Source organism: Myotis myotis, unplaced genomic scaffold (assembly GCF_014108235.1).
Source record: "Myotis myotis isolate mMyoMyo1 unplaced genomic scaffold, mMyoMyo1.p scaffold_m19_p_34, whole genome shotgun sequence".
In the NCBI taxonomy this organism is placed as follows: Eukaryota; Metazoa; Chordata; class Mammalia; order Chiroptera; family Vespertilionidae; genus Myotis; species Myotis myotis.
The window spans coordinates 315,999-336,630 of record NW_023416340.1 but is presented as its reverse complement, the minus strand read 5'-3'; the positions used below and the strand labels follow the sequence as shown (position 1 = coordinate 336,630).

Here is a 20,632-nt window from a genome sequence, read left to right as displayed (position 1 = left end):
ACCTTTAATTAACTCACCCCTATTGCCTTGGCCTCCTATGGCCCTCGGCCCTCGGGGCGGACCTTCCCACCCCTGCCCTAGAGGGAAACAGGGCTGGGAAGAAAAGGAACATTCCACATGCCGTGAGCACTTCCTGTGTGCCAGTGACGGGCTTTGTGGGCCTCATGTCATTTCATTCTCACATAGAGGGGGTGGCGCCCCCGGGCACGCTGTTGTACAGATGAGGAAAGTGAGGCCTGGTGGGGGTGGGGCCTGTGCCCAAGGGAAGGGGACAGGCCAGTGAGAGGGCCTGGGTTTGATCGGCAAGTCACCCCCACGGGACAGGAGTGAGTGACACTCGCTTCCCACGAGGAGACGAGGCTCAGAGAAAGCCTGTCCCTGGCTCCCATCACTGTCAGTGGGCAGAGCTAGGGGCACTCCAGGCCAGGCGGGCACGTGGGTTCCCAGGCCCCCGGGCAAGAGACAGATGACACCGTGCTGGGCTGTGGTGACTCAGTCACGGGTCGGGCACTGCGAGCCCTGCAGATGGAACAGCAGGTGGATGCGCTGTCAGCCCCTCGCACAGATGGGGAAACGGAGGCAAGAGGGATGGAGGGGCCTGCCCAGCTGATGGACGGAGCTAGGGGCCCCGGGACAGACTTGTTTTCCTGCCTGCCTTTATCTTAGGAGGCTAGATGTGAACAGGAACTTTCTGGAAAGGCAGTCAGGGGACCGTGGGCTGAGTCAGATGCGTGACGTACAGCAGTGACTGCAGGGCAGGCGGGAGCAGCCTGAGCATCGAAACGCCACGGGGATACTGTTCCTGCCACTTTCTTCCTTCTCTCTGTCCTTCCCTTCCCCCCTCCACCCCCTCCCACTCCCTCCTCCTGGCTCCTGCTTCCTCCCCATCTCTCCCTTTATCCTCCCCTCCATCTTCCCCGCCTCTACCTTGAATGAAATAAAGATGGCAGGAGAGATTCACACCATGATGGGTGCAAAAGCCAGCAGCGCCCGCTATGTGCCAGGCAGACCAGGGACAGCTGGCGTGGCAGGTCAAAATGAGAGCCGGGAAGAAACGGAAGCCAGGTCCATGGGGAGAGGTGCTGGGGGGCCGGGAGGAAAGAAAGAAGCAGTAGCCAGTCCCCACCACATGTCTGAGGAGGTGCTTGTCTCCAGCTACAGATGGGGAAACTGAAGCCTTGCCCAAGGTCATGTGACTGAGAGCACAGTGTGTCCATCTGGCTCCCGAGGCCCTTTGTGAGCCGGAGGGGGGGGGGAGGGAGGGAGGGAGGATGGGGGAGGCTCAGCTCGCCGCCCGCCCCCAGGGAAGATGCTGATCCTGGGCTCCATGTTCCACCTGGCGGAGCCCGTGCTCACCATCGCGGCCGCCCTCAGCGTCCAGTCGCCCTTCACGCGCAGCGCCCAGAACAACCCGGAAGGTGCGGCAGCGCGGCGGCCCCTGGAGAGTGACCTGGGCGACCCCTTCACGCTCTTCAATGTCTTCAACACCTGGGTGCAGGTGAGGCCGGTGGGGACGCCCCTGTCTGACTGTCAGGCACAGAGTCAGGGCCTCCCTGCGGCTGTGGCTCCTCCTCATGCCCCACCCCCAGCCCATGGACTCCACCATTCTGACCAGCACGTGCAGAGCTCAGGCCCGAGGGGAGCCTGGTCTTCTCAAGTGCCATTAAAACCAGACTCCTAGGGTAGCACCTGTTTATCCCAAAACACATTCCCTGAGCCCGCCCCCTGGGCCCGGCCCTGTGCTGGGCAGTCCTGGGACCCGGTGATGAGCAAAACCACCTGGCCCTGCCCTCCTGGGGCTCACAGTCCGGTGCAGGAGGTCAGATCTGTCCGTAGACAGTGACCACCCAGACTAGGCTGCAGAGCACAAAGGGCTGAGAGAGGCCGGGGCGGGTGTCTGACTCAGTGTGGTCTGGGAGGGCTTCCTGGAGGAAGGGGCAGTGGGGCTGAGACCTGGAGGAAGGGAGAAAACAGGTGTCATGGAGGGCCGACAGGTCTCCACCTGCCTTGCGTCTCCCAGTGGCTGGTGTTCAGGCCCATACTGGGGTGGTCTGGGTGGGCGGTCAGCCCCCCGCCCCTCCCCCAGCTGGCCAGGCCCCAACACCTGGCATCTACCTCCACCAGGTGAAATCTGAACGGAGCAGAAACTCCCGGAAGTGGTGCCGCCGCCGGGGCATAGAGGAGCATCGGCTGTATGAGATGGCCAACCTGCGGCGCCAGTTCAAGGTGAGGCCCAGGACCAGGGGTGGGGGTCAGCCCCGCCCAGGCAGACAGGAGGCCAGGGTGCTGGGGAGACAGGTGAGGGCACCTGAGCGCACTCTGGAACGCAGCCTCTTTCCTTCTCTACCACAGAGGTCAGGGTCCCACCCTGCACCCTCCTCCCCCACCAGCTGACGACCAGGCGCGGGGGTGGAAATCCAGGAGGGCTCCTGGGGTGGCACACAGGGTCAGCGGTCATGTGCTGCATCTTCATGGGCCAGGGGTGCGGAGCTGGCCGTGCGCTTGCTCAGGCTGAGTGCTAGGAGGCACCAGATCTGGGGCCAGACATCCCAGCGGCACATCCCAGCTCTGCCATTTGCTAGCAGTGTGACCCCGGGCAAGCTCCTGGGCCCCTCTGGGCCTCAGCCGGGGAAGTAACGGCCAGCAGCAGCGACTGCTCTCTCACGGAGCGGCCATCTGCGCCTGCGCTGTGCAAAGGTGGTTCTTACCCGCACATTTCAGCCCCAGCAGCCTCGTAGGCGGCATGGGGAGCGTCCCCGGTTCCCATCTGAGGAAAGTGTGGCTCAGAGGCTGACACTGCCCGCCGGTGAGTGGCAGGCCCCGCTCTTGAATGTGTCAGTCCAGAGCCTGCCCCCCCGGCCTGCGCTGTGTCCCTCACTGGGCCCATCTGTCCCCAGGAGCTGTTGGAGGACCACGGGCTGCTGGCCGGGGCCCAGGCCACGAAGCCGGGGGACAGCTACAGCCGGCTGCAGCAGCGCCGCGAGCGCCGGGAGCTGTACCAGCTGAAGCGCCAGCACGAGGAGGGAGGGGGGCGCAGGCGCAAGGTCCTGCGGCTGCAGGAGGAGGAGGATGGCCGCTCCAGCGACGAGGACCAGGGCAAAGCCTCGCGGGCGGCCAGCGACCATGTGGACATCCAGGTGGGGCACCACGGGGCCGTCTTGGGGGCCTGAGGGGACAGGGTGCGGCCCCAGCAGTCTACAGAACCTCTGGGTCCACGTGTCCCAGACAAGCCCCGTGGGATCCCCTCCCGATGTTCCCACAGGATGTGAAGTTTAAGCTGCGGCACAACCTGGAGCAGCTGCAGGCGGCCGCCAGCTCGGCCCAAGCGCTGACCCGGGACCAGATGGCCCTGCTCAAGCTGGTGCTGGCCCGGGGCCTCTACCCGCAGCTCGCCATCCCGGACCCGTTCAACAGCGGCCGCAAGGACTCGGATCAGGTGGGCCTCACTCAGCACAGCTTCCCGGCCCTGCTCTGTGTGGGGCTACAGTCCGGTGGGGGCGGCACACTGTTCCCAGAGAGCTGGCCCAGAGTGGTGGCGCTGGGGCGGGGAGCCCGGGGCTGGAGGAGCACAGAGGGGCCCCGGCCAGGCTGGCCTTCCTGAAGGGGGCTTCTGAGGCAGGAGGGGGAACCTGGCCAAGAGGGTGGAGAAGAACGTTTCGGGCAGGACAGCGGGAAGAGGGCAGAGCACGCCCGAGGGCCTCTGTCACCTGGCGCCTCCCTTTGGCCTCCAGATTTTCCACACCCAGGCCAAGCAGGGCACCGTGCTGCACCCCACCTGCGTCTTCGCCAGCAGCCCCGAGGTGCTGCACACGCAGGAGCCGGGGGCCGGGGGCGGTGAAGGGAGCCGAGGTACGTGAACCAGACCTGGCGGGGGGCGGGGGGAGGGGGGGGCGTGGCACGTTTACCTGCTTGGTGCGGGGCGGACCTCAGCAGGGTGGTGCCTAGGGGCTGTGTCTAGCCTGTCCCGAGATCTGCCTTCAGGCTGTGAGCTCCTGGCTTGGTGCTGCCCTGGGGCTCTCACCGCCCCTGTGGACATGGAGGGCACAGTTCAGGCGTGGATTCAGCCTACCTTCTAGTCCAGTGGTCGGCAAACCACGGCTCACGAGCCACATGCGGCTCTTTGGCCCCTTGAGTGTGGCTCTTCCACAAAATACCACGTGCGGGCACGCGTACAGTGCGATTGAAACTTCGTGGTCCATGCGCAGAAGTTGGTATTTTGTGGAAGAGCCACACTCAAGGGGCCAAAGAGCCGCATGTGGCTCGTGAGCCGTGGTTTGCCGACCACTGTTCTAGTCGAATCCAGGCCTGAAAAGCCGCTTCCCTGAGTGGCTGCAGGTGGCCAGGCGGGTCCCAGCCCGGGGTGCCCTCGGGAGGGTGCCACCTGGGAGGGTGCTGCCCGGCCCTCCAGCGGGGCTTCCCACCCGCAACCTGCCACTTGTCGTGCGCTCTGTCTCAGTGCTGGGAAGCAGCTCATTTTCTCCTTGTTTGTCAGCAAAGGGACACACTTACTAAAATGGTGAATATTAACTCAAAAAGATAAGGTTTATAATTTTAAACAAAGATAGAACCGGAAACTTTTAAATTTTTAACTGCTGTAAATTCCTAGTCAGTTTACCCTTTTCCTATTACATTTTTTCATTTTTATTTATTACATTTTTTTATTGATTTTAGAGACAGGAGAGAGAAACATGGATTTGTTGTTCCACTTATTTACGCAGTCGTTGGCCGCCTCTCGTGTGTGCCCTGGTCAGGGATGGGACCCACAACCTCCGTGTATCAGGATAGCACTAACCCACTGAGCTGCCCGGCCACGTTTCCCTTTTCTTTTTTTAATTTTGAAAACTTCCATCCTGTGTCACCCAAGTGGACAAACCCTCACTTCTGACCGTTTAGTTTTTCTTCCTTTTTGCTGGAGCATCTGAAACGTTTCAGTCATCAGATCACTTAGGATAACGATGACGGTTTTAGCATCCCCACAGTGCTGTTCTCGCTCCTAACAAAACCGACAGTGTTCCTCAGTGTCACCGAAAAGCCAAAGTCGCGTTCATTATGACAAAGTATTTAAAACTAAGCCAGTGGTCAGGCATTTTCTCGTTACACACACGCGCGCGTCTTCTTCATGTGGATGGTTAAATGGCTGGGGGACAGGAAGGCCTGGGGGTGGACGCGTGTCGGGGTGAGTGGGACAGCGGTGGGCAGGGTGGGCCTGAGCTGTCCTCTTGATCCTTTCAGATGACAAGGACAAGATGAGCAGCAAGCACCAGCTCCTCACCTTCGTCTCCCTGCTGGAGACCAACAAGCCGTACCTGGTGAACTGTGTCCGCGTCCCTGCTCTCCAGGTGGGTCCCGGTGTGGCGACTGCGTCACAGGGTTTGGGCCTGAGGAGCCGCCTTCCCCTGCTGGCTGCAGGCATCGGCCGCAGACGGTGGGCGGCTGCCGTCCTCCGTTTGTGCGCTCGTGTAGAGCGCCTGCTGTGTGTCAGGAGCTCTTGAAGGTGCTGGGAACAGCAGTGAACTAAGCCAGACCCGGGCCCTGCTCTCCGGGAGCTGACGCCCAGTGGGGGAGGGCGGAAGATAGCAATGGACAAAGGACAGCACTAAACCAGTGTTCCAGGAAGTTAAAAGGAATCGGGCCAGGATAGGAGGGGTGGGTGAGGGTGAGGGTGCGGGACAGGTTCCAGTAGGAAATAAGGCGATCTGGACGGGGCTCAGTGAGAAGGTACGATTGAGCAAAGACCCGAAGGGAGGGCGGCCATAGGGAGTCCTGGGAGAAGTGTCCAAGCAGCAAGCGCAAAGGCCCTGAGGCACACGCAAGCTTGGCCTGCACAGGGAACAGCTGGAGCAGTTAGTCAGTGAGGAGAAGAGTTGCCAGAGGTGAGGTCAGAGAGAGAGGTCAGAGAGAGAGGAAGTCAGGAGGCGGGTGAGACTGGAGCCCGCCCCCCTCCCCGCAAGGGTGCGGAGCAGAGCTGGGACAGAGTCGGACACGGTCAGAAGAGGGAGCCCAGCAAGGAGGCAGAAGGAGGGGACGGCGGCTGGATATGGGTGGAAGCCGAAGACGTGCTCAGGTTGCAGACGTGCTTGTATTTGCGCTTGTAGCTGCCACACCTCGCGGCTCACTGCACGCCAGCTTGCGGTTCTAGGACTGGTGTGTTCTCACTATAGGGGTGAAGACGGCCTCTGTGGGGGCCGGGGGGCTGCCACTTGCCTAAGCCACACAGTGAGCCAGGGCCGGTGTCCCATTTCCAGGACCCCCTCGCTTCGCCCCCAGGGAATGTCCTGGGAAGAGAGAAACCCTTCAGGTTCCCTGAACTTAGTAGATTTTGCTGCTGCTGTGATTTATTTTGTTGTTGTTAATCCTCACCTGAGGGTATTTTTTCATTGCTTTTCAGAGAGTAAAGGGGAGAACGGGAGGAGGAGAGAGAGAAACATCAGTGTGAGAGACACATCAACTGGTTGCCTCCTACGCGCACCCAGACCAGGGGCGGGGAGGGAACCCACAAACCAGGTACTTGCCCTGGACCGAGAATCGAACCCATGACCCTTCAGTGTGTGAGCAATGCTCTAACCACTGAATGACACTGGCCAGAGCATTACTGTGATTTGCATTGAGCTCTGAGCTGCTCAGTTGTGCTCATTCATTCATTTATTGAGCACCTACCTTGCACCAGGCATTAATTACTTGTCTAGGTACTGGGTGTTTGTGATCAGAAGCAGCAAAGCTCCCTGTGTTCATGGGGCTCACATGCAAGTGGGGGAGGCAGACAATGAACAGAAACAGAAATAAAGGTCAAGGATGAGGCAGACGCTCCTGTCAGTGCTGGGGAGAGCGGAGCGGGGCCAGGGCAGAGCAATGGCCGTCAGCGGGCCCCGGGGGGAACACAGGATTTGCCGGTGGAGACGCTGCCTGGAGGGCAGGCTCCCCGCCGTCCCCTGCACAGGGGGTTCGTGGTGGAGGATTTTAGACACACACGCGGGTAGACAGAATGGATGTTGAACCCTCCTGGCCATCTCCCAGCCCAACATCCTCTCCCCCCACACGTCCTAGAATTTTCCCCAACATACTGTGATTCTCACACCGAAGAGTTGAAAGAAGAGTATGGGGAGCACTCATACCCTCGTTTCCAAGATTCTTCAAAGGATGTTGGTCTTTTTGGTTAATCTCCACCTGAGGATATTTTTTCATTGATTTTTAGGGAGAGTGGAAGAGAGAGGGAAAGACAGAGAGACATCGATGTGAGAAAAGCACATCAGTTGGTTGCCTCCTGCACGAGCCCCGACCAGGGCCCGGGCCAGGGAGGAGCCTGCAGCCCAGGTACATGCGCTTGACCAGAATCGAACCCAGGACCCTTCGGTCCACAGGCTGATGCTCTATCCCTGAGCCAAGCCGGCTGGGGCCAAAGGACATTGGTGTTTTGCTTGATGACACACCTGTCCTCACCATTTCAGTAGGTGAGTTTTCTTTTCAATTTTTGCTGCATTTCAGAGTAAGTTGCTGACATCAGTGCCCTTCACCCTTAAGCACTTCAGCATGCATCCCATTAATTAGCATCTACTATTTATTTGTATATTTGAGGGCAACATGTGTATAGAGCGTTAGGGACATCGTTTGAGGAGGGCTGACATGCATGTAACCCCACCTGTGAAGATGTGGCCGTCCCCTCAGCTGTCTTCCCCACCTCGGGTAATGACTACTCTCCTTCTAGAACACTCTCTGCTTCACTCTGCTCTTTATTCATCCGTCTCTCCAAGTGGCATGTCCGCTCCATGGGGGCAGGGACTCGGTCTTCTTGTTCACAGTCGTATCTCTAGCACCTGGAAGAGTGCCTGGCACAGAGTAGGCGTGTAGTAAATGTTTGTTGGCAGGAGTGGATGGATGGATGGATGGTAATTGGTTGGACAGGTGGATGGGTGGGGGAACTGATGGGTACATTGGATGGACAGGTAGATGGATGGACAGTTGGATAGAAGGACAGGTGGATGGATGGACAGGTAGATAGATGGACATGTTGATGGATGGACAGATACATGGATGGACAGGTGGATGGACGGACAGGTGGATAGAAGGACAGGTAGATGGATGGACAGGTGGATAGAAGGACAGGTAGATGGATGGACAGGTGGCTAGAAGGACAGGTAGATGGATGGACAGGTGGCTAGAAGGACAGGTAGATGGACAGGTGGATAGATGGACAGGTTGATGGACAGATACATGGATGGACAGGTGGATGGATGAATGAATGTCTGGGCCGGAACCCAGCGTGTAGGGGCCCCTCACCCACTGCCTGTTTTCTGCCCGTCTCTTCCAGTCCCTCCTGCTGTTCAGTCGGTCCCTGGACACCAATGGTGACTGCTCCCGCCTGGTGGCTGATGGCTGGCTGGAGCTCCAGCTTGCAGACAGTGAAAGTGCAGTCCGGCTCCTGGCGGCCTCCCTGCGGCTCCGTGCCCGCTGGGAAAGTGCCCTGGACCGGCAGCTGGCCCATCAGGCACGTCGGGGGCAGCCGGCGAAAGAAGAGGAAGAGGAGGAAGAGGAGGGGGCTCCGGTCAACCGCCAGGAGGTGGTGGCCCTGAGCAGGGAGCTGCTGCAGTTCACAGCAGCCAAGGTACCCGCCGCCACCCTCGGCCAGGGGTGCCCCGTCCACCACAGCTTCCAGGGCGGTGATGACAAGCCCAGGGTCACACCTGGTAAGGGCTGGAGCCAGGATCTGACCCGGGCCTGGCTCCAGAGGCCGCACTGTTAGCCATAGCCCTGATTCATGCTTATGAGTAGCTCCTGTGTGCGCAGTGCAGCTACCCGGGTACAGGTCGGACTTGCGGGTGTGAGGGGGGCTGTGAGGTGCCTACTCATGGAGAGCAGGTTCAACCCCAGTCCCCTCTTAAGTGGGAGTCGAGAATGATTCTGCTGGTACTGCTGTGGCAGGGGTGGGGAGAAGGGTGTAATCCAGGATGCCTCCCTGGAGGAGTGGAGGGACCCAGTGAACCAGGGAAAGAGGAACAGGCTGACGTGCTGGGGGAAGGAGGGGCACGGCTGCCAGACTTAAAGGCCAGCTCTGTGGTCTGGATGTGGTCCCACGAGTGGAGGGAGCAGGGGCGGGGCCTGGGACACCAGGGCCTGCTGTAGACAAGGCTCTGGTCATGAGCGTCTGAAACCTGTTGTGACTGGCTTAGCAGTGGGCCCCATAACTGAAAAGCCCAGGGCGGGCTTCAGCACAGCTGGACCCTGGTGCTCTGATAAGGTCTCCCAGAATCTCTGTTTTTTCTTTTCTTTTTTCAACTTTCCCAGAACTTTATTAAAGAAAAAGCAATGATGGCAAATCTCTAAAATATAGTCAGTTTTCTGGGATTCTGCCCTTGAAAATGTGATGTTTGATTTCTAAGCGCAGACCGGGACGTGAATGGTTCCCAAGTGTGCTAAGTGGGCGAGGGGCTGACATCCTCCTCCTAAAACATCCATCTTCCGCCTGCCCGGCCCGGCCTCTGGATCGGCAGTAACTGCCCGAGCAGCTGCTATGCTCATTCCTGTGCGTCCATGGGCCACAGGCGCAGACGGGAGCAGCCCCATGAGGAGCGGCATCGCCCGTGCTTGTCCAGTGGTCGGCAAACCGCGGCTCGCGAGCCACATGCGGCTCTTTGGCCCCTTGAGTGTGGCTCTTCCACAAAATAACCAACTTCTGCGCATGGGCCACGAAGTTTCAATCTCACTGTACGTGCACCCACACGTGGTATTTTGTGGAAGAGCCACAGTCAAGGGGCCAAAGAGCTGCATGTGGCTCGCGAGCCGCGGTTTGCCGACCACGGGTCTAGGCAACCGGCAGTCCCTCTCCCGTTTGATTTGCTGCAGCAGCCGCGTCCTATGTGAGGCGCTCCTGGACCAAAATGTGCGTTGCCTTAAACGTGGCCAGGTAACCATCAGGACGCGGCACTGAAGGAGGTGAGCCGCAGCCATGACACCAGCCTAACGTCAGGATTATTACATCCAAACTGACCGACGGCCCTGCATTCGCAGCTGCATTGTCAGTTTTGGGTTAACAGACACCGCGTCCTGTGCTTTTCAGCATTATCTCCACATTCAAGTCTAACGGCTAAACCGGGAAGCCAGTCAGTTGCTCCTCGTCTTAATCCTGACAGGAAGCTAACCTCTGGGAGATCCTTTTCAAAGAACTGGGGCCAGTCATGCCGTGGGTGTGTCTTAAATTCCCTGTCCTCGGTCTTCTAGTGTCTGACTTTCTGCTCTTCAAGCCAAACAAGAAAGTTCCTAAACTCTGTTCCGTCTTTGCAGTTGAAGCCGGAGGGATGGGGAAGTGGAGGCCTGGCAGCTTCCAGGGAACACGGCCGGCGTCTGCTCTGGTCCCCCGGCTGCGGCTGCGGGAAGCGAGGTGCGGAGCGGCCCACTCTCTCCTGTCCCTTTCCGCAGGTCCCCTACACTCTCCGGCGGCTCACGGGGCTTGAAGCCCAGAACCTCTACGTGGGACCCCAGACCATCACCACTGCCCCCAGTCTCCCCGGCCTCTTTGGCAGCTCTCCCCTGTCCCCCCACCCCACCAAAGGGGGCTACGCAGTCACTGACTTCCTCACCTACAACTGCCTCACGGTGAGCCTGGGCGCCCTGGCCCCTCACCCTCCTGCCCCCGAACGTGGGATTTTAGGGAGCCCCCCACCACATTTCACTCTAGTCCAGGGGTAGTTGCAGAATGGGGCCTGCCCCCCGGGGGGTTCTGAGGAGGGACCTAGACTGGCTGTTGGGGGGCGAGGGCAAGGCCCTGACACAGCATGCCCCCTGCAGAGCGACACAGATCTGTACAGCGACTGTCTCCGCACCTTCTGGACCTGCCCCCACTGCGGCTTGCACATGCCTCTCACGCCCCTGGAGCGCATCGCCCACGAGAACACCTGCCCTGAGGCCCCGCCGGCCGGCCCCCCAGGTAAGGCCGTGGCCGTGGGGGGCGGGGCATCTGTCCGTCCCAGGGTGGTTTCCTGTGTATCTGAGCCTTCTCTGGAGCCTCTGGTTTTGGTCACAGAGACCCCGGAGCCCGGGTTGGGGAGGGCCTGGAGGGCCGCCACTTTCTCATTTCTTTCCGTCTGCCTCTGTCTCTCTGTGGCTGTGTCTCTTGTTCTTTTCTGTCCCACAGCTGTCGCTACCGCAGCTGCATCCGCTCTGTTGTTAGCCAGGGATGCTGTAGCAGGCAGACCCGAGCTGCTGCTGCAGTGCACGGACTACCCCAGGGCTCTCTCAGTCTGTGCACATGTGTAAATCAAGGAGGGCTTCCTGGAGGAGACAGAACCAGACTCCCCTCGGTGCCCGGGGTTTGGGTGGGTGAGAGCTTGCTGCGGAGCACCCCCTCAGCCTCCCTTCTCCTCTCTCTCAGGGGCTGAGGAAGCCGCCCCCGAGCCCCAGCAGAAGACATCTGCTCTGCAGAGACCTTACCACTGCGAGGCCTGTCAGAGGGACTTTCTGTTCACGCCCACGGAGGTGCTGCGGCACCGCAGGCAGCATGTGTGAGCCCAGCCGGGCCGGGAGCCCAGGGCAGGGCCGCGGACTCCACCCGAACCCCCATCCTGCGCTCAGGACTACAGTCTGGACGCCCCCGCTCCCCACACACACAGTGGGGAGGGGTATGAATAAAGTCTGACACGCTGAGCCGGACCTTTAAGCCTACTCCCGTCACCCAGTGGTGCAGCGCCCCCTGCGGGTCCTCCCATAGTCTTGCTCTCGTGCTGGCCCTGGGGTCCTGGGGTAGATATGGCCGAGCAGGGACTCCAGGGGCCGGGACAGGATCTCCGTGTCCCTGGCCCCGCTGTCGCCTGAGTCTGTGCTCAGGGAGACGCTGCACGGGCCCATCCACGTGTGCACTTCGAGAGCCGCCGAGAGGGGTGTCTGTGCTCATGTGGGACCGCAGGCTGCACCGACAGGGTCCCTGGGCCGTCCTGCTGCAGGGCCCATGGGCAGTTCTCAGCCGTCACCTCTGGATTCCCAGCCCCTGAGGTGCCTCCTGCCTGGGCCGAGGGCCTCCCTGCCGTAGATGTCTCCCCACCCCTGCAGCCCCGCCTGGTAGCCGCTGCTCCCCCCTCCTCGCCTCCCTACCTGGATGTGGCCGGCCCTACCCTGCCCTGGCCACCTCTGTCCGCACTCGCCTCCCAGTGAGCTCACCCAGTCCCCGGGCCTGACACGTCCTGGCCCCCGGCTCCCATGTCCCGCTGCCTCCTTGGCATGGACACTTGCAGCCGAACGGGCATCTCGGGTGTAACCCAGCCCTCGCCGATTCGGGGGTCCCTGGGCTGCCCCTTCCCACTAAGTCAGCTCACGATTGATGCTCCACTCAGCCATTTATCACTCACGTATCATCTCTGTCCTCGCTCCCCTCTCTCCACCCGCCCCCCTCCACCAGCCCAGGTGTCTGAGCTGTACTCTGGCTCTTCGCGTTCCCCAGACAGTGCGGCGCCAGGCACCCCGTCAGGCCCAGGTCATGCCATCTTGGCCCCTCTCCCACCTACACGCACTCGTAGCCAAGCCCAGCGGCTCCCCGTTAAATAGATCCAGAATCTGACTCGTGTCGCTGCCAGCCACGCAGGGACTGGATCGGCCTCCTCGCTGGTCTCCCAGGTGCCGTGGGTCACGTCGGCTGTGCGTCATCCTCTGCGCCTGTGGCTTCAGTGACCCGTGCACGTGGGAACAGAGCGTTTTCACTTTTCCAAACACGGGCTGCACCACCGCGGTCCGCAGCTGGCACCCCGTGCGTGGGGAGCTGAGTCGGTGCTGCGCCTGCCGTCTGCGCGGCTCACTTTTAACTGGGGAGGCGGCTCCTCTTGCTCCCACAAACGGCCGGCATGACTCACCGTGCACGTGTGGGTTACAGATGCACGCGCATCTGGAGGCCAGGCCCCGGAGGTGGGACCGCTGGTCGTATTCACGGGTCATTTGATAGATTCTCCCAAACGTCCTTCCGCACAGGCTGTGCCGGTTTCCCCCGTGTTTCCCCCGACTGCCCGTGAGCCCGGCTCTTCGCATGTTACCCTGGGCCGTTGTGAGTCCTCCTCCGGGCGGCTCCCACCCTCGCGGCTGCTCCCCAGGTGCCCTGTCCCTTCCTCTGGTCTGTGAAAGCTCTTCAGACGTCCTGGGCCTCCAGCTCCACCCTAGACGTGACAAACATCCGTCTGCTGCGTGTCTTCGGGCTTTGTCTAAGGGGACTGGACTCTCTTAGGACTTTTCCATTTTTTGGTTGTCAAATCTCTAACTCTCTTCTGTGTGCTCAACCCAAGTGTTAAAAACAGAAATGGCTGAATGACGGGAGAAACGAACCTCAGCGCTCTCCCTACCCGCCCAGCCAAACCTAAGCATGATGCTTGTCGGGGCTGGCCTTGCTTCTCCTCCCTCCACGTTAAATCATAAAATAAAAAGAGGCCTGTGGGCAGGAGAGACAGAGAGAAAGAGAGAGACAGAGCAACACCGATGTGTCCCGTTATTTTGCACTCATTGGTTGGTTCCTGTCGGTGACCTGACCCAGGATCGAACCAGAAACCTCGGACATGGGGATGACACTCTAACCAACGGGGTTACCTGGCCGGGCCCAGAGTTCTGTGTTTCTATTGAGGGACAGGGGAGGGCGCTGCGGAGGATGGCCATCCAGGTCCACCAAGAAGCCTTCAGCTTCTGGTCTCTGACCCATCCATCCCTCGTGGGGAGTGAGTCCAAAGGTCCATGTTTGTCAGAACTGAGGAACCCAGGGCTCACAGCCCCTCCAGGGCGACTCTGGCCCGTAACAGACAGAGTCCGACCCATCCGTGTCCTGGAGAGACTGTCGGCCACGCTCAGAAGCTGCCATTCTCACAACTGCATGACGTAAACCCGAGACACCGTTTTCCACCCACCGATAAAGAAGACGGGTGGTGCCCACCGCCGGGGAGTCTGGGAAACGGCGCCTCCTTCCACCTGCCTTCCGCTTCTCCGCCAGGCGACCTGGCAGGATCTTTCCAACGCAGAGCGCACGCCTTCAAGTCTCTCAGGACTTTCTCTCGAAGCAGAAAAGGGCTCGAATCCTCCGTGAACAGCTTGGCGAATTCCTCCAGAAAATGAGCCAAAAATGAACCATGCCCAGGCCACCAGCATCCAGAACAGAAACAAGCAGCAGCCCTGACCCGTGTGGCTCAGTGGGTAGAGCGTCGGCCTGCGGACTGAAGGGTCCCAGGTTCGATTCCGGTCAAGGGCATGTACCTGGGTTGTGGGCACATCCCCAGTGGGGGGTGTGCAGGAGGCGGCTGATCGATGTTTCTCTCTCATCGATGTTTCTAACTCTCTATCCCTCTCCCTTCCTCTCTGTAAAAAAAATCAATAAAATATATTTTTAAAAAAAGAAAGAAAGAAACGAGCAGCAGCCCAGCCCCGAGCGACCCACAGCCTGGCTCCTCACAGCGGGCCGGTGCGGACCATTCTAGCGTTTACAAAAAAAAATGCTCTTCCTTTGCTCAGCGTCTGTTGCGTGGAGCTGCGGCTTACGTTCTGTTGTGTGAAGGAATCCCTGTCCATCGATCCTCTTGTCGATGGGAGCTGGTGTGGTTCCCGTTACAGAAATGCTGCTGGGACACAGCACCTGCACGAACACGTGCGTCTGGTGGAGCCTGTGTCCAGGAGCGGAGCCGCGGGGCCGCAGGACTCGCGCGTGTTCCCTTTCAGCAGATTCTTGGAAATTGGCTTCCAGAGTCCGTTTGCCCATTTGTGCTCCCGCCAGCACGTCGGAGCTGCACACACTGACGGGATTGTCATAGCTGGTGTTTAAGCCATTCTAATATTTATTTTGGCTTTAATGGCATTTTTATGACTAATGGTGTCAAGCAGTTTTTCATGAGCTTATTAACCATTTATATGCTTTTTGTAGTTATATTAAATATTTTGCCTCTTATAAAGGGGCTGTTTGTCTTATTGATTTGAAAGTTATTTATGTAATATATAGTATATATATTTCTTTTTAAATATATATGTATATATATACATATGTGTATATATACATATAGATATATAGATCAATATAGATATAATTGATTTCAGAGAGGAAGGGAGAGGGAGAGAGAGATAGAAATATCTATGATGAGAGAGAATCATTGATCGGCTGCCTCCTGCATGCCTCCTATTGGGGGTTGAGCTGGAACCCAGAACATGTGCCCTGACCAGGAAGGAATCGAACCATGACCTCCTGGTTCATAGGTTGACACTCAACCACTGAGCTATGCCAGTTGGGCAGTATCATTTATATATTTCTTTAAATATGAATATATTTGTCAAATATATATATTGTGAATATTTTCTCCAAGTCTATATTTGTCTTTTCATTTTCTTATTTATTTATTTATTTATTTATTTATTTATTTATTTATTTATTTACTAGAGGCCTGGTGCACAAATTCGTGCACAGGTGGGGTCCTTCAGCCTGGCCGGCAATTGGGGCCGATTGGGACCATCTCGCCCAGTGTGGGGGAGGGACTATGGGAGGTTGGCTGTGGGAGCACACTGACCACCAGGAGGCAGTTCCTGCATTGAGTGTCTGCCCCCTGGTGGTCAGTGCACATCGTGGCAACCGGTCCTAATGGTCACTCAGGCTTTTATATACACTGAGTGGCCAGATTATTATGATCACATAACGTTTGTAGGCAAATTAGCCGTACACTGCATCGTATGGGATATGGAAGCCGAAGGCCTGTTCGAACACCTTTGCTGTCTGCAGTTGCCAAGATAAAACGTCTCCAAGTCGCACAGGAACACAAGGATTGGACAGCCGAGCATTGGAAAAAAGTCATGTGGTCCTATGAATCACGTTTCCAGTTGCATCATGCAGATGGCAGAGTGAAAATTTGGCGGAAACAGCATGAAAGCATGCACCCCACATGCATGAGTACAACCCTTCAAGCTGGTGGGGCAGTGTTATGGTTTGGGCCATGTTTTCCTGGTATGATTTGGGCCCTTTAATTTGTGTGGAACAACGTCTGAATAGCACCACATGCCTAAGTATCATTGCTGATCAGGTTCATCCTATCGTGTTGATGGCGTATCCCAATGGAGACGGCTTCTTCCAGCAAGACCATGCGCCATGCCACGGTGCTCGTATCGTGCAGGAGTGGTTTCAAGAACAGGAGGGAGACTTTACCTTGCTCAGGTGGCCCCCACAATCACCAGATCTCAATCCAATTGAGCATTTGTGGGATGAAGTTAAAAAAGCCATCAGGCAGCTGGATCCACAACCATCAAATCTCACAGAACTGGACAGTGCTATTCATCAGGCAGGTGTCAGATTCCTCGCATCACCTTTCAACATCTCGTGGAGTCAATGCCAAGAAGAATCGCCGCAGTGCTGAAGGCAAAAGGTGGCCCAACGAAGTACTGATGGGCTGGTCATAGTAATCTGGCCACTCAGTGTGTATAGATTGATTTTAGAGAGAAAGAAGAGAGTTACATCGATTTTTGTTGCTCCACTTATTTGTGCATTCATTGGTTGATTCTTGTGTGTGTCCTGACCGGGAATTGAACCCACAACCTTGGAGTATCTGGGGGGATGACACTCTAACCAACTAGCTAGAGAGAAACATCAATGAGAGAGACATCGATTGGTTGCATCCCACACACGCTCTGACCAGGGCCAGGGATCAAACCTGCAACCCAGGTATGTGTGTGTCCCCCCTCCCCCCACCCGGGGAATCAAACCTGTGACTCTTTGGTGCTCGGGCCAGTGCTCCAACAACTGAGCCACACCAGCCAGGACAGGGCCTTCATTTTCTTAACAGTGTCTTTTGCAGAGCAGAAGTTTTTAATTTTGACGAAATTCAATTTATCACTTTTACTTGGTAATTATTTTTATTAATCCTATTGTTTACTTTATTTTTAGATTGTACCTATTTTATTTATCTTTATTATTTATTAATTTTATTTAATTTTTTTATTTTTTGTACTTTTTGTGTGCTAAAAAAAAATCTTTGCCTACCCCTAAGGTCATGACGTTTTCCTCCTGGTTTTTTTTCTAGAAGTTTTATAGTTTTAGATTTTACCTTTAAGTCTATGATCCGTTTCCAGTTAGTTTTTGTTTATAATGTGAAGAGTCCAGGTTCATTTTTCTTCAGGTTCATGTCCAGTTGTTCCAGCACCATTTGCCGAAAAGACTCTCCATTCCCCTTTGAATTAATGTGACGCCTTCACTGAAAATCGACTGACTGATCCACACGGTCCATTGGTCCATTCCTGGGCTTTCCCTTACCCATCGATCGATGTGTTGGGCTGTCCCTGGACCACACTGATCACGGTGGATCACAGCGAACTTGAAGCAGTTAGTGCAAAGCCTCTGACTTTGTTCTTTGCCCAAATAGCTGTGGCTGTTCCAGGTCTCACGCCTTTCCATATAAATTTTAGAATCAGCTCGTCCACTTCTCCCACAGCCCACTGGGATTTCAACTGGGGTTGTCTAGACTCTACAGGTATTTAGGGAGAACCGACAAGTGGATATTTCAAGTCTTCCAAGTTTTAAATCCGTGAATATGATATATCTCTCCTTTTTAAAAAACATACTTAATGCTCGGGCCAGTGTTCTCAGTGGTTAGACCATCAGCCCTCGCACCGAAGGGTCTCCGGTTCAATTCCAGTCAGAGGCATGTACCTGGGTTGTAGGCCCAGGACGTGTGTGGGAAGCTGCCAATGGCTGTCTCTCTCTCACATGTTTCTCTCCTCCCCCCCTTCCTCCCCCTTCCAGTCTCTCTAAAAATTAACGGGAAAAATACCCTCAGGTGAGGATTAACCAACAAACGAAAACAACACACATATGTAAGGTCTTCGCTTTCTCGCAGCGGCGTGTGTGGTGCTGTGTGCATCTCGCGCAGCCATGGTGCAAGCCTGCAGGCTCGCTGGCTGCTGGCTCCCATGGCTGCTGCATCCGAGGCCCCAGGGCCGGGAAGGGGAGGCACTGTCACCCCCCCTGCATCTGTTCCCCATCTGTGAAACGGGGAGAACAGTCCCACCTCATGAGCTGGGAATGGCGAACACGTGGGCACGGTCTCAGCACCAGCAGCTGCCGTCTCCCCGAGGCACCCGAAAGGAACCAAGATGTGCTGGCCGGTCCCTCATCTGTGACGTCAGAGAGGAACGGGACCAGTTCTCAAGGGAGAATCCAGTACAGATGTAGGTGATGGGGATTTTTCCCTCTTGCTGACTGCATCCAATCCGTCCCTAAGTTTGGTTTCCTTTTTTTTTTTTTTTTTAACAAGAGCTTTCTGATGTTTGTGGGTCACCATTCCCTCATTGGGCTCATCTGGGATGGGCCGCAGCTCAGTGTGGTCACCAGGAAGTACACCTGGGGTGGTCTCCAGGCTTCGCCCGAGATGAACCCTGTGGGTCCACAGGGAGCACCCCCTCCTCACCTCCCGTCTCCCACCCCCTCCCTGTCAGGCCCCTGCCTCCCCCGCCCCCTCTCCCCCAGAACTGCTCCTTCAAGGTCAATCGTGACCTGCAACTGTGACTCTCTGGTCCTCAGCTCCCTCGTCCTCATCTCAGCTGGGTTCCCCCCCCCCCCCACCTGATTGCCATGAGCTGTCGGGAACTTCAACTCACGGCAGGCAGGAAAGGAACTTCAGGTGACATATTCCTTTGTGTCGCCCTCCTCTCTGAAAAGTGGATATTCTTTCTCTGCCCAACTTCCTGAGTCATTCTGAGTCTGCCCCCTCCTCCCCTCCCACCTCCCCGCCCTGGCCTGGCTCCTCCATCTTCCCAGCCCCGCTCACGCCCCTGTCAGCTTCCCAAGGCTGCCAGACGCAGCGCCAGGAATGGGCGACTCAGAGCATCAGAAACTTCTCTGGAAGGTCTTGAGGTTAGAAGTCCAAAATCAAGATCCGTGGGCAGGGCCGTGCCCTCCCCCCAAACCTGCAGGGAGCCCCCCCCCGACCTCTTCCAGCGTCTGGGCTGGCCAGTGCGTGTCCCTCGGCTCACGGCCGCGTCGCTGGGTCCCCCGTCGTCACCGGCCTCTCTGTGTGCCTGTCGCTGCCCCAGTTCCCCTGACGTGTAAGGACACAGTCATACTAGATTAGGGCTCATCATAGGAGCTCGTCTTAACTCCGCCATCGGCAAAGACCCAATTTCCAAATTAGGTCACAGCCACGGCCTGGAATCAGGACCTCAGTCTATCTCTTTGGGGACACATTTCAACCAATACACCCCCTCTGACCCGCCCTCCCCGGGGCAGCCCGCGGGGCGAAGCACGCACCCAGCCCTGTCCTTCATCTGCTCAAAAGCCTCCCAGGACAGCGGAGTGTTACTGGGCCCTGAAAAGGGACGAAGCACCGACACGCCACACGGATGAGCCTCGAAAACACGCCGAGTGAGAGGAGCCGCGAAAGGCCCTGCAGTGTCAGGTCCACGGGAACGAAACGCCCAGAACAGGCGGGTCCCCGGAGGCAGGAAGTGGGCTGGTGGCTGCCTGGGTTTGGGGGTGTCTGCCGAGGGTGGGCGGTTTCTTTCTGGCTGATTGTGGCGACACAGGCACAACTCGGGGACGATCTGAAGCCGTCCGAGCGCACACTTTAAGCGGATGGATTTCACCGGCTGTGAACTCTCCCTCTCTCTCCACCGCCCCCCCCCCCCCCCCCCCAGTAAAGCTGCCACAAAGCAAGCGCCTTCCGGCTCCCCAGCGCCCCCCGGAGGCGCCACGCTCCGATGGCGTCTGAGCTGGAGGGTCAGTGTCCAGGACACACAATTCACAAGAGGCCGCGGCCACACAGCGAGGGGCACTGCCATGGGCGCAGGAGGCGCCGCTGTGAAGACCCGCGTGGCCACAATCCCACCCAGACACACAGCAACGCCCTGAGTCACCAAGCCACACACACAGACACCCTCCCCCAAGGCGCAGCGTGGCAGCCGGCCAGGGACCCCGACATTCCTCGGGGCCACCCACACCCCGTCAGCAGCAGGCGCAGCTGTGGCCACGCTCCTGGCGGCGCCCACCAGCCCCACCGCCCTCCCCACAGCCGCCCGCGGACCCCGGCAGCCACCACACCATGGCGCACAGGCACCGCCCGAGGCGGCCCGGTCCCGCCCCCAGCACACCCGGCCACCCCGCGGACCGCAGGCCCCGGTGGGGTCCCCACTTACCCCCGGGCTGGGCCGACCGGTCCGCCCACGCACTGCCCCGGCTGCCCCGGAACCCACCGGCTCCTCACCCCAGGAAGTGGGCGCGGTATTTTTAGTTACAATTAACCTCCCGCCCAGGTTCCCTCCTCCCCAGGCACATCCAATTGGTTTAATTAGAGAGTATTAAGTGAGAGGCATTTCCAGTCGCCGGGAGGAGGAGGGGGGAGGGGGAGGAGGGGTGCCCCTCCCCCTTAGCAGCGCCCCGGTTCCCAGGGGTCAGGCCTGCGTCCAGCGCGGCCCCCTCCCCATAACCCGTCCCCACAGGCCTTCAAGGGGGGCGCGGGTGGAAGTCCTTCCTGCTGTCTCTTCCTCACCCACCCCCTTCAGTCCTGGGGCGTTTGGGCGGAGGTAAACACCAACCAGCCACCACAACAGTATCTAACCCAGAAACTAGTTCGTGTTGGGCTCTTTAAAAATCACAGTCTTAGATTCTATTTTCTTTTCACCCTCACTCAAGGATGTGTATGTTTTTATTGATTTTAGAGAG

The 20,632-nt window shown here is 57.8% G+C and overlaps 1 protein-coding gene and 1 long non-coding RNA gene across 6 annotated transcripts in view; one reads left to right on the top strand and one right to left on the bottom strand.

Moving 5' to 3' along the window:
- The window catches only part of DHX34 (DExH-box helicase 34), a 29,720-nt gene extending 18,080 nt beyond the window's left edge, over positions 1-11,640 (top strand). For 3 of the 5 annotated variants that reach the window (XM_036302902.1, XM_036302899.1, XM_036302901.1), the window contains 10 exons: positions 1,305-1,498; positions 2,125-2,226; positions 2,898-3,137; positions 3,263-3,436; positions 3,732-3,849; positions 5,233-5,339; positions 8,306-8,599; positions 10,411-10,587; positions 10,780-10,918; positions 11,363-11,640. In XM_036302902.1, coding sequence (XP_036158795.1) covers positions 1,305-1,498; positions 2,125-2,226; positions 2,898-3,137; positions 3,263-3,436; positions 3,732-3,849; positions 5,233-5,339; positions 8,306-8,599; positions 10,411-10,587; positions 10,780-10,918; positions 11,363-11,496 — 1,679 coding nt within the window. In that variant the 3' untranslated portion in view covers positions 11,497-11,640. Of the gene's footprint in view, positions 1-1,304; positions 1,499-2,124; positions 2,227-2,897; positions 3,138-3,262; positions 3,437-3,731; positions 3,850-5,232; positions 5,340-8,305; positions 8,682-10,275; positions 10,373-10,410; positions 10,588-10,779; positions 10,919-11,362 lie in introns of those variants that run through there. The other 2 variants (XM_036302903.1, XM_036302904.1) reach the window with 2 other exon arrangements.
- Positions 7,057-8,398, bottom strand: LOC118652787. Its single transcript, XR_004966701.1, has 3 exons — positions 8,275-8,398; positions 7,637-7,823; positions 7,057-7,164 (listed from the first exon to the last, which is right to left on the bottom strand). It is a non-coding gene; the product is annotated as an uncharacterized LOC118652787 (long non-coding RNA).
- Positions 11,641-20,632: the final 8,992 nt, after the last annotated feature.